Consider the following 13,181-nt stretch of genomic DNA (forward strand, 5'->3'; position numbering starts at 1 on the left):
TTATTTATAGGTGTGGCCAGCCACACGCAAGACGAGCTGTAAAGGTTAAAGTGGAGATCACCAACTTTTTAAGGGTAATTTAGAAAGTTTAGAGGTAAAAAGATTATTTCCTCCGTTTTATAATAATTTTAACTAGTTTTTAGTTTCGAACTATGCCCCGGTTAACTATAATATTCATTTGATAATATTTTACTTTATAAATATAGCACCAGACATTACTTGGTTTGTTGGTTAAGGCTTTAGTGTATAAGCTTGAGGTCATTGGATAAAATCTTATAAGATTCATTGTCTATTTCTTCTTTAATTGTATGTGTGTTTTCATAAATAAATACTCTAAGGGATATCGTCATATGGCGTAGTTCCTTGTTTAGTAACTTAATATGCATTTTTTTCCATTCCGAATATATTAAGAAAAACTCAACATTTAAAAGGTACAAATATAATAATGTGAACACTTAAAGCATGATTAAAATTTGATTGAGATGGTAATTGTGTCATGTATAATAGTAAGAGGTCACGGGTTCAAATCTTATTGCAAGCTAATTTTACTTTTGTTAATTGACACAACTTATGTACACATTGTCATGCATGCCTTTCAATTTATTTGTATAGATGTATTCATTGGCACATTTTTCAAGAAACCCATATGATAATTGCCTTTAATACAGTCAATTTTTGTATGATACAGGTAATCTTTTATAATATAATTAGTTTTCTCTATTATAGTTAGTTTTTTGAGTAATAGTTAATTTAGGTTTACATAGATTATTGTGAACTCAAGCCATCAAACACTTGTTCTTTGAGATGGTGGATGCATATAATCAATATTATAAAATGCAAACAAGTATATTATATTCATTTTCCTTGAAAAGTAGACACTTGACATTTGAATAAGTACCTAGATAAATTTTTTCAGTTTTATTTATATAATTAGATAATATTTTATGAAGTAGACTTCACATTTTAGGATAACTATTCTAACAAGCCCCTAATATATCATTTCACGGCTATTTCTCAGTGAAATGTACTTCACATTAAAGATATCTATTCTAATAAAACCTTGAACTAGGTGGTACTGAGAGCATTTAAAATTATGTATTCTAAAGCGTACTTTTTTTGCATATTTTTTTCACATTCGTCATATATTTGCTCAAGTGAACAAAATGTAAAATTTACAAATAACGTACAAAATTATTTCAATGATTTATCATGAAGGCTTAGCTCTTTCATGGAGTACAAGAGGTAAAGATCGGTCCTCAAAAATGTAAAAGTCAAAAAGACACTATGGAAGAAATAGCTCTAATTTACCAACTTAATCTTATATTTTCTTTCTACCTATTTGAATATTAGCCTAATGTCCATTAGACTTCAATATGAACAAAAAGAAAATCTATGATAATTTCAATCCTAATACAAAAGCCACTCATACTCCATCCATCATATAATTTTCATTAGAAGTACTATTTGTAAGACATAAAAATGTCTCTTTGTTGCTACTACTCGAAAACGGAGGAAGTATTCAAAAACAGAAGTATTAGGGTTGGTAAAGCCAATAGCGATAGTGGCATTGCAGTGGTGGTTGTGCGATGGTGGTGACCGGCCACTAGTGATGTGTAATAAGATGGGGAGAGGAAGTGAGGGAGGAGAGAAATGAGAAAGAGATGAAAAGTATACCAATGTAGTATTATACACGTACCTAGAACGTAACTAGAAAATTCTAGAACGTTATTTAGCAGCCCAGAAAGTCAGTATTATGTATTAAAAGACTAGTGAGCAACTGAGATGTAACTCAGGAATCAAGCTAGCAATTCATAGAGGATACCCTCAACAACTTGCTCTGTAACAGAATGGCTGATACGACTGGAGTCCATATATTTCACACAAAAAAAACTGAATGAAGTCGGTACAGCTCATGTTCCGAGAAGCAATTCAAGCACGTTTAAGAAGTCAAAAACATTTTGTAGATATAATTGGAAACTACCTTAGTAATACAGCCTTTCCTAACTTTGATTATTCAGTGACACGCTAAATCTAAAGGAACAAAGTGCACAGGAAACTTAATATCCATAATTTCCACCGTAAACTGATCCATAAGCTCCAGGCTGGCTTGCGTGTCCACCACTAGACGGTGCAGATCCATACACTGATGCAGGAGCAGCATATGAATTATAACCTTGGCTATAACCTTGGTCAGTTGCAGCACTTGTTTGGGTTGGTGCTGTGGCTGCCGCTGCCTCTGCCATGAAATTCTGCAAGCCACAAATTGACATCATGCCACATTCATACAGAACATTTAAACTATAAGAGCAAATCAAAGGACACAACAATTTCGCTCCAAACACAAGCACTAATATAAGATGAACAATGAGAAAAGCATTTGCACGGATATAACAGAGCACAAAGGCAGCTACCATGACACTTTACGAACATAACAGCACTTTACAAGTTCTTTAAAAGGATAAGAATATTTTTTTGTAAATTGACATCATGCCACATTCATGCAGAACATTTAAACTATAAGAGCAAATCAACGGACACAATAATTTCGCTCAAAACACAAGCACTGATTTAAGATGAACAATGAGAATAGCATTTGCACGGATATAACAGAGCACATAGGAAGCTACCATGACACTTTACGAGCATAAGAGCACTTTACAAGTTCTTTAAAAGGATAAGAATGTTTTTTTGTAGTGCGAAATATAAAACAAAGAGATCACAAGATCAAAGACAATTGGAAAAAGATTGTACTACTAGCAATGGAACAGAACAGAGTAGGGTGTACTGACATAAGCAGTGAAGCGAGAAAGAATGCATATTCCTTCAGTCATTACAATAAACATTACCTGTATGAGCTGTTGAGCTGCTTGAACTTGTGATGCAGTTCCATTTATCTCAACAGTCATTTCTCCGGGAACTCCTCTGGTCTCCTGTATAGTAACAGTAGCCCCACTGGCACGCCGAATGTAGCTTATAGTAGCACCGTTGGTACCGATCACAGCATCTGCGTATAACAATGGGACCTGCATGTGCTGCGTGATCTGCAGAACAAAGACAGTGATGAGTTGTGGAAAGTAATGTTGATAATGGCTAATGAGTCACATACCTTCAACCTAAGCTAAATTTTGACAACATTAGCACACACCACGTCTTGAGCCATTTTCAGATCGAAAATATGCAATCAAGTTCAACGGGAGAGCTGTCTAATCAATGTGAACATAAACAGAGTTATCTAATTTGGCAGGAGTTCTATCCATGGCTATCCTAACCCTCCCCATACACCAGCTAACTACATATTAGGATCCAAGAGTCCCGAAAAATTTCAGGGAATCGACACAGCACTCTCAAAGTAGCAAGTGCCTTCCGCCCTTCCCCATTCCACATAGCCTAGATATGACAGATTGAGAACAGGAAAATTCAACTTGAAAATTTACAGCTCACAAGTTAGATGTGGAACAAAACTCCTAGATTTAGCATTTGGAGCATCAAATGAAAGAGGAATGCCATAATCTTAAGCTGCAGTCTGTACACGATCTCTCCTCAAATTGTCAGCCATCATCTATAAGTTCACTAATTGATATAATGAAATACAATGTTCATGACAACGTGACAAAGTCTATGACACACGCGGAAGAACCAATTTCTACATGTTAAATGTATCACATATCGTACTGAATTTGTGTGTACTGTACATAAACTTATGTAACATTGACTTGATCTGGCAACGCTTTCAAGCAACCTTCTAAATTTTGCAGATGGAGCTTGTTACAGGTCAAGGTTTCGAGTTTCCTTTCTTGAGCATGATGTATAGCTGAAGTTGAGCATTAGGTTGTGAGTTACACTAGACATTTTTTAATTTGTAGATAAAGTATTACATGACAGCTTAAGGGAATAATATTTTTGCCCTCCACCCTGTTTTGGTATATATGTGTCATCCCTTGGTGTAAAAACATATAAGTACAATCTACAATCACTGTACTTAATTGAATTCCACTGTCCTTCACATACAACAGGAGAGACTGTCAGCATTCCCAAATGCTACGCAATATAATTTCCAGAGGGAAGAACTATTAGAAGCCTTAAAATGTGAGTGTAGAACTAAACCATAGCCTACAACTAAAGTTAATGGAATTTGATTATGAGACATTCCAAGAACATTGCATTAGAAAAAGATGAATGAGAAACAAAACGACATGGAGAGAACGGGTGACAGCTTCAGGAAAACAATGACCACTCATCTCCATTAGCTATTTAATCGATGATCTGGATGCATATCTTCAGCAAGCACGCCATTAAGCATATTTGGTAAATTATGCAGAGGTGGTTCCAACATCATCAATCTATATTTAACCTAGACATAAAAAGGCAGTACAAGTGTACAACTGCTTCTGTAATCAATAAAGCAAGACATCAGGACAAGGCAACAGACCTGTGTGATCATAGATGGTGTTGGCTGAGCATTAGATGAAGCATGGCCACCCATTGGAGGTTCTCTTCCATAAGCTGATATGCCTTGGTGAGGCTGCCTATCAGGTGGTGGTGCCATTTCTGCTGGTGGATAATAATTGTCATGTTGACGTGGTGGTGGCATGTATTGCATACCAGATCCATAACCCCCATGTCCACCTCCCCCACTTGGTGGAAGACCATGAGGAGGACCCCAAGGCTGAGGTGGCATATGCTCCATGGGGTTACTTGGGGCTTGCATCTGAACAAAGATTGGCCCATTCCTGGTAAGTTAATACATTACAGAACACAAATTCTAATCACAAATTCTGGATAGTTACCTGCTTTTCAAAGAGAGGTATTATACTACGATCTACCAAAAACTTCCTCAAATGCGTTCCAATTAGCTCAATGGCTTTGTGAACATCAACAGCTTCTCCAACTACTTCAACCACTCGATCATCTTGAAGAGCGAAAATTGGAAGGTCCTCTGCAGCAATATTCATTGAGATTTAGCTTAGCTTTACCAAAACATTACCGTCACATTTTTTGCATGAACAAAACAGATGCATAAAGAATGAAAAAGAAAAGAATCTACGTTGCTGCGGGGAAAGAAAAAGAGAAGAAATAGAAACAAAAAAAGGGAACAAAAAGCACAAAGGACATTTTAACAACTTGTAATTTCATAAAACCAAGTTAGATAAGTAAGATAACCCAACTGTGCTACTAGGTTAAGCATTACAGAAGATCAGATTAAAAAAAATTGACCACAGTTTACTTAAAAGAACTGACTTTGGCAGCTGAAACAGATCATATATAAAAATACTACCTTGCCCAAGAACCCTAACAATACAGCTTGCACTTTCTTGGATCGATTTAACGGTGGCCCCCTGCTTTCCAATCAAACTTCCAGCCTGGGTGGCAGGCACAAGCAACCTTGTCGAAACCTTGCCACCTGCAGGTGGAGCCTGAGCTGGAGCCTGAGCTGGAGCCTGAGATTCAACATCCAGTCCATCAACAATACGTCTGTGAACCCTCAAAAGTCCATCCATTGCTGGTGGAAGAGAAGCATCTGGATCCTCCTTAGCTGAGACCATTACCTATAAGCAGTATAGAGCAAACACTAAGAGAATTCATATATAAAGCACTCACCAGTAATCAAATAATTCAAATTCTAAATCAATTTATTTCATCAGTGATTATTTCTTAAGACAAATGGAAGGGGTCAACAAACATATCAGTATCAAGTTATGAACATCCTTTTACATCATATATTGCAGCTAGCTCAACAACTATTTGTCTAGTCTTCAATATCTGAAATTTCACATCATCAATTTTAAAGATATAAGGTTTGCAAGAGCATGTAGCACATGTTCACTTGATAGAAAAAAAAGATGGAGGCAGGAGACCATGTAAATGACCACCACAGATACAATCGACTCATGCAGCCAAACCCGTTACTATGAGATTAAGATTCTAATGTGGTTGTCGTGGCATACATAGCAATTTCCAATTGTGACATCAGAATTGTATGTGACATTTCAGTACTATTGGCACACTAATTCACAGCATCTTTCATTATCAGCCAGGCAAGTAATTATGCAGCAACTTTCTGACGTATCTGTCGAGCATAATTTCAAAAAAAGAACCAATCCAGTTTAACAACAGCCATAGAGAAAGGATAAAAGTACTAACTAATACCGCAAACTAAAGTGAACATGGACACAAACACGCCACCAAAACACAGGTCTAGTGAACGCAAAATCAATACGAATATAAGCAAGCAGTCAAGCACTTGAATCATCCAGCAAATGTCAGCCTCATAAAGGACTGCATGCCCCCCTCATAGCCACAGGGAAACTGATTTTGATACACTTCTTTCGAACTTCAAACTTTCTATCTTAAAAATGAGTAGCAGCTATGTAAACCCATAAAATATGTTCCAGATTCCACCCAGTAACCATAAAAGGCTTCCTCAAGTTCATAATCCATTTAACAAGTTTAGTTCACATGAGGAATTCCTTAGCAAAGCTAGTGCCATAACATTCCTGAACAGCAATCTCCAACCAACCAGTTACCCTCGAAGCCTTACAGCAACCTATAAGCACCCAAGTAAGTCTCAAACAAGGTTATACCACACAGCATCTTGAATGGCTTATAGTCGCAAATTTTTCTCTTTCCCAAGATTCAATAACCAATAATGATTCATGCAATCCAAACTCGAAATCTGAATTTTAAGCCCTTGTAACCTCAACTAACAAGTAACAACCCTTCAGCGAAATGTGGAACGAGCACATGATCTCATACCAAGGAAAAAAAACGCGGGCGCGGTCGCGTTCGCGGGAACGGTCGCGTTATCGCGGGAACGGCTTGTAACGGGGAAATAGAACGTTTCGCGGCCGTCGCGGCGTGAATTTTTTTAAAAAAAATCACACACGTGATTTAAACTTTGTTTTTCTTCTATTTTACTTTCTATATCATATTATGTCCAGAACTCTTATAAATACAATATTTGAGGTACTATGATGATATTTGAACATACTTCTGTGTAAGAGTGTAATTAAAAAATAAAAAAAGATGAAAATTAGGTGATTCCACGTGAAGGAAAAAAACTAAAAAGGGAAAGAAAAAATAAAAAGGGATGAAAAGAAGAGAGAGAAAGAGATACTTTATGAGTTGCAATTATCACGTGACTGACAGTCACAAAATAAAGAAAAAGAGAAGAGAGAAAAGAAGAAGATGATCGGTATGAGAGAAAGAAAACCAGCAAGCACTAACCTGCAAACAAGCCAACCACCGGCAGCTACAGTGCTCGAAGCAGCCGAAGATGACTCGTCGACCTTCTCTGCCATGATTGGAGAAGCAGCGTTGCATCCCAATGCATATTAGGGTTTTTTCGAAATTAGGGTTTGCAATTTAGGGTTCGATTCGCAGTAACCTAATGAAATTAACGGAGGGGTTTTACTCGAATTTGAGTTCTACATGCTCGGTAAGCTTTAATTTAAATAAAAAAACATGTTTTGTTTTCAAATTTTAACTCAGATCTATAGATCTTGCGTTGGCTCTTCTTCTTCCTCCACTAAAACTGGTCTTCTTCAAATAACGGACGTTACGTGATTGTAACGGTTCTGGAACGCCGTTACACCGTTACGTAACGCTATCGCGCCGAGTTTGGTGTGAATTCCAAATCACCGTTCTAGAACGGTATTTAACGGAACGGCCTCTCTGAAATCCGTTACAAAGCGGCTGTTCCAGAACGGAACGGCCGAGTTTTTGTTCCCTGTCTCATACACCCAACTCCAATCAACATCAGCCCTTTCACTATAGCCAATATTTACTCCCATAATATACTCCAAATTTGACATTAATCTAGAAGCCATGTTAAATAAGTTATAATCCCGCAAATTTAGAACCCATGTCAAAACATCCACCATTCTGTTGTTGGTAAGCCCTAATTTCTTAATAATTTTTATTATTTAGCAATTTACGTTTTCTTTCTTTGTAAGTTTTTTGTCCTATCTAGGGAGGCTTTCTGTTCTCTATTAGGAGTTTTAAGATCTCTTACCATGCTCAAGATTTGTATGATGATGTTCCTAAGGGTTTTTGTATAAGAGATTTATTACGATTTGTAAAATCCACTTTTACAAAAATAATGAATTCTTTGTGATGTACAGAGTCGATATAAAGACTTTCTCAAATTTATTCAAATTTATGATGGCGCTATAAAGCCACTATTGGTAAGTTGCAGTAGGAGAATGATTTGAGAATTCACCAAAATATCATAAGGTTGTTTTTGGATTCATAGATCTTCCACACGAAAAAAATTCTTTGGTTTTCTTAGATTTGTTGTCATTGTTATTGAATATTTATTTTACAAGCCTTGGCATTCATTTCACAAAATTATCTATTACAAAAAAAAATGTGTGAACAAAATCCTTATCCTCCTTTATTTTAAGGTCGGAGATGAACAGGATTCTATCTCCCCTTCTTATACCAGGCCTTCAATTAATCACATTGCTAAATCTAGAAATAGATCTCCTCTTCAAAACCCAAAAAGCCAACTGTGACACTGCTTCATACTACAAAGAGAAAGAATCATTGTGTTCATCATAGATTTTCAAGGATTGAAATAATAAAAATCTAACATTGTAAACTTACAAGAAAGAATTCATTTAGCCCTTATTCCACCAATTTTTGTGGAAAATATATAAGGATCACATAAAGGACCAATTCCCCCCCCCCCCCTTCCCTACCTGAATGCAACTCTTACACTTATCCATGCATAACCTCTTTCACTTTTCTTCACCCACCCACCTTCCTTTAAAAAACACAAGAAAATTACCACAAACAAGTCTTATAATACTCATAAACTTGTAAAGATAGGAAGACTTAAATAAATAGTTAATCTAAGTACACAAGTCTATAGTATTTGATCATTAAGTTTCCTTTATACAAGCTGTGAGGCATACACAATCACAAATTTATGATGGAAGATAAATATCCTCATGTGACGGCACATCTATTTCTATAAAACACAAAGATGAGCAATGTGCTTTCCTTAATATTATTATATCTTTGGAGTGTTTCATACTCTTTCCATTTCTTTAAGGGAAACAATTACTAGCGTATGTTTTAAGATGAATCTAATGGTACAATTTTAATACCTTTTATCAACATACTTGGAGATAATATTGGTCAAAGTAAAATTATGAAAACTATGCATGCCTTACTATAGTAAATAAAGGGAGCACTTGTTTGTTTCTTTGTTTGCTTGATAATGATCAACCAACTACATACTAGTCTAAATTTAGGTTTTCCCTATTATTTATTCCTTAAATGTTTTAAGCACCAATCATCCTGGCAAACCCTTCCATTGGTGATTAATATTAGTAATATTAAGGCATGTGTAATTACAAGTCCACTTAACTTGATTTGTTGTATAATTATTGTTTTATTTTAGATATTACTTCTTTTAGTTTCGTTTAAATTGGTCCAACAATGGGTGAAAGAAGCTCAAAAAGCACCTCTGGCCTGGCCAATGATCAAGGAAATTCTTCGACAGAGATGAATAATGCTTGAAACAGATATCAGCCACCGGGGCACGGATTTCCAGAAAACAGTGCAGAGCTTCTTGGAATGGGTATACGTACAAAGTACAACTCTTTTTAACCAAATAAAAACTTTTTCAGCACTTGTATCTCAAGCTGATCTCTGCAATCTGGATCTTTGATGCTTCATGTTTGGGATGGCATTGGTGATTGATTTGTAGCCTTAAAAATTGCCAACAGAACCTGCACACACTCATTTTTGTTATTGCAGAATATCAACTTTTTCCACATTTTGTGTTGATTATTGTGATACCACTCTACTCTCACATATTTGCATTAGATTGCTTATGTTTCAGTGACAATTGGCTTCCTTATTCTGTCTTCAAATTTTTGTAGCCTTCTTAACATGACCTGAAATTCCAGCGTCATAAATATTGTCATGGGCAATTAAATTTTGATGTCTGAGAGAAGCTTCGAGAATTTGAATCCAACGAATTTCTAATTCACCCTTTGCTTCAATAATTAGCTTCAGAATCTTTAGTGGCTTACTTTAGGTATAGTTATGAAATATTTTTAAGGTATGAATTTAGGTAGAGGTTGGATTACTGAACGTTTTAGATAGTCGATTGATTTGCAATAATTTTAAATCAATTAGCCACGGTTATTAACCATTTCTTAAAGCAGCCGCCTCGCAGACGTTAATAACAATTGTCTACTTCATAGATAAGACTATATGTTATCACATAGTTTTAAGAACTTTTAGCGCTTACTACAATCATTTAAATACTATAGCCAATGGGATTTATAACAATCAATGACTCAAAATGCTTCTTCAACAATGATAATGCCGCGTTGCATCTTAGATCAACTTAAAAGGTCCTTCACAGCAAATAGCATAAATTAAAAGTGTTAGACCCTAAAGCATATAAATCAGATAACCTTTCTACTGATAAGCAACAACCAGTTATGCATATGATTGACCGGAGACTAACGAGCAAGTACTTCATTCATTTATAACTAAAAAACTTACAGCTCTCTCTTGTGATCCTGGAGGGCCATCCAAAATCTTGATGCGGGCCCTGGTCTCCTCAACAATTTTCTTAATATACTCACCTTTGCGACCAATGATGTTCCCAACCTTTTGGGCAGGTACCAACATTCTAAAGACACTCTCTCCTGGCCACCCAGGCCATTTCTTTTCAACGCCACCACCTGCCAAATTATTTCCCTGTTCATCCTTTTTGTCTAAATGCGAGTTAACTGGAGCATTATCCAATCCATTAGTTCCATTATCAGCAAATTCTTGTTTCAGCTGGTCCTCGTCCAACTCATGAATAGCCTGTTCGCCATCCAATGTATGCTCATCCTCATTTTCAGTATAATTTGGCTCAGAAATATCTCCAAAGTTATTTTCAGGTTCATTCACAGCAAAATCTTGGTCGTTTACAGCCAACCCTTGGTTCTCGGACTCATCCCCAACAAAATGGTACTCTTCCGGCACATTCCCAACAAGATTTTGCTGGTCAAACTCATCACCAGCAACATGGTGCTGTTCAATATCCTGAATAGAAAAATTCTGTTCCTCATTGTTCTCAACAAAACCTTGCTCTGCCTCTGCCATTCTGACCACTCTGCAGACCGTTATAAAATATTCAACCAAAATGACAATCAAAAGAAATCGATATAAAAAGATAATGAAGAAAAATAATTGACCAACGAACGCAACATCAAAAAGATATCAATTCAGCAGCAACCACTTCACTATCTTCCAAAGTCCACTTTCTATATTCTAACCTAAGAAAAGGGGGGAAATCCGAAAAACCCTAATTATGGAAACCCTAGATAGAGATTTACCTCAAAAACCGTCAAATTGAAACTACAATCTCAAACTAAATCATACATAAACTAAAATCGCAAAACAAAGCGAGAACAAGTAAATCAAACTGCAACAAAAATAAACCCTAAGATACAGAACCCTAGAAAATTCCATTGAACATGACAAAAATAGAAATAGAAATAGAAAGATAAAGAGAGAAAAGGACTTACATATTGTAATGATTATAGCGAACAAAAGTAGCAGCTCAAGAGAAGTAAAAGTAGCAGAAATTTGAGGAGAGGAAGTTCCGCAGAGAAAGAAACGGTGTGAAAGAAGAAGATAAGCGAAGTTATGAAGCTGGTGTTGTACTATTTTGCTACCCGTTTCTAGGTTTATATTGCTCAGGGTCTGAGACGGCGTTCCCTTTTTCTTGTAATTCTTTTTTCCGGGGGATTATTTTTTATATACACGTAGTTGCGTTCTCCTCCCCTTAACCAATTAAGTTTTATGTCCAACAAGTTAAGTTCAGATAACTATTCAAAAAAAAAAAAAAAAGTTCAGATAAGTTTTAATTAGGTCCAATTAAGTTTAATAAGGTCGAATAAATTTCAATCAGGTATAATAAGTTCTAATCATATGCAATAAGTTTCAATCAAGTGCAATAAGTTCCAATCAGGTGCAATAAGTTCCAATGAGGTGCAATAAGGTTCAATACGTTCCAATTAGGTCTAATCAGGTCCAATAAGTTTCAATAAAATCCAAATAGTCAATGATCAATAAACATCTGTATTATTGTCCATTATTTTATTATTCATATCACTATTAGTTGATTATGTTATTATTAGAATTTTAATTAAAGTACCGCAATGATTATATCGTATTATACTTGTATTATGGTCTATTATTTTATTAAATGTTTATATTATTGTCTATTGTTTTATTATTCATATTACTATTAGCTGATTTTGTTATTATTAAATTTTTTGAATTAAAGTAACACAATGTACAGTATTATACTTGTATTTTTGTCTATTATTTTATTATTCATATTACTATTACCAAGACTATTAGATATATTAGTGGTAAAAGTTATAGATAGACAAGTATATAAATAGTATTTTTTTTTTTCTTAAATTGTTTATCGTAAGAGACAATTAATAGTAAATATTTTTAAAAAGGGCAAAATTTAATAATTATTATTTCATAATAAATTTTGAGGGGTAGTACGTTAGGGTAATATTTATGTTATAACTCATCAATTTTTTTGTCTAATAAGGTCAAATAAGTTCCAATTAGGTCTAATAAGTTTTAATCAGGTCCAATAAGGTGTAATACGTTTCAATCAGGTCCAATAAGATCTAATAAGTTCCAATCAGGTCAATAAGTTTCAATCAGGTTCAATAAGTTCCAATAAGGTTCAATCAGGTCCAATAAGTTGAATAAGGTCCAATCAAGTCTAATAAGTTCAGTTCAGATCCAATAAGTTCAGTTTAGATAAGCTCAGGGTTATTCAGATGAAAAGAACGCACCTTACTCGTTTAACACCTGTGCAGAACTGCACGGGATGCTAATTGTTTTGCGTTCATTTTTGCAAAAAAAGTTTAAAGAGTATGAATGCAACATCAATACAACCAACAAAATGACATATACTTATTTTAAAAAAATGCAGTTTTCGTATGATATGCAACAAAGTAGAAGATAAAACAACTGTGACTGACTATATTAAGAAATTGAAAATAAAACCAAACACATAAATTCAAAGTTTTGATAGTACTTATTACACGTTTTGAATTACTTATGCAGTACATTTGTGGTAACATATGAGTTCTCACGCTCTTTATAACAAATTAAAATCTTCAAACCCTTTTTGC

At 35.1% G+C, this 13,181-nt stretch overlaps 1 protein-coding gene across 1 annotated transcript; it reads right to left on the minus strand.

Moving 5' to 3' along the window:
• Window positions 1–1,852: 1,852 nt before the first annotated feature.
• On the minus strand, window positions 1,853–11,732 carry LOC104891110 (flowering locus K homology domain). The gene is made up of 7 exons (XM_010676758.4): window positions 11,541–11,732; window positions 10,525–11,125; window positions 5,276–5,546; window positions 4,788–4,936; window positions 4,430–4,708; window positions 2,847–3,041; window positions 1,853–2,249 (listed from the first exon to the last, which is right to left on the minus strand). The coding sequence occupies exons 2-7, from the start codon at window positions 11,113–11,115 to the stop codon at window positions 2,058–2,060; spliced, it is 1,677 nt and encodes a 558-aa protein (XP_010675060.1). The 5' UTR covers window positions 11,116–11,125; window positions 11,541–11,732; the 3' UTR covers window positions 1,853–2,057.
• Window positions 11,733–13,181: the final 1,449 nt, after the last annotated feature.

Source organism: Beta vulgaris, chromosome 4 (genome assembly GCF_026745355.1).
Source record: "Beta vulgaris subsp. vulgaris cultivar EL10 chromosome 4, EL10.2, whole genome shotgun sequence".
Taxonomy (NCBI): Eukaryota; Viridiplantae; Streptophyta; class Magnoliopsida; order Caryophyllales; family Amaranthaceae; genus Beta; species Beta vulgaris.

Excerpts from the sequence above, each read along its gene's own strand:
- LOC104891110 (XM_010676758.4), bottom strand. The coding sequence starts at position 11,115 with ATGGCAGAGGCAGAGCAAGGTTTTGTTGAGAACAATGAGGAACAGAAT. Across the intron at positions 5,547-10,524 it reads CAGGATCACAAGAGAGAGCT|GTAATGGTCTCAGCTAAGGA; the intron begins GTAAGTTTTTTA and ends TACTGCTTATAG. Across the intron at positions 4,937-5,275 it reads TGTTAGGGTTCTTGGGCAAG|AGGACCTTCCAATTTTCGCT; the intron begins GTAGTATTTTTA and ends ATATTGCTGCAG.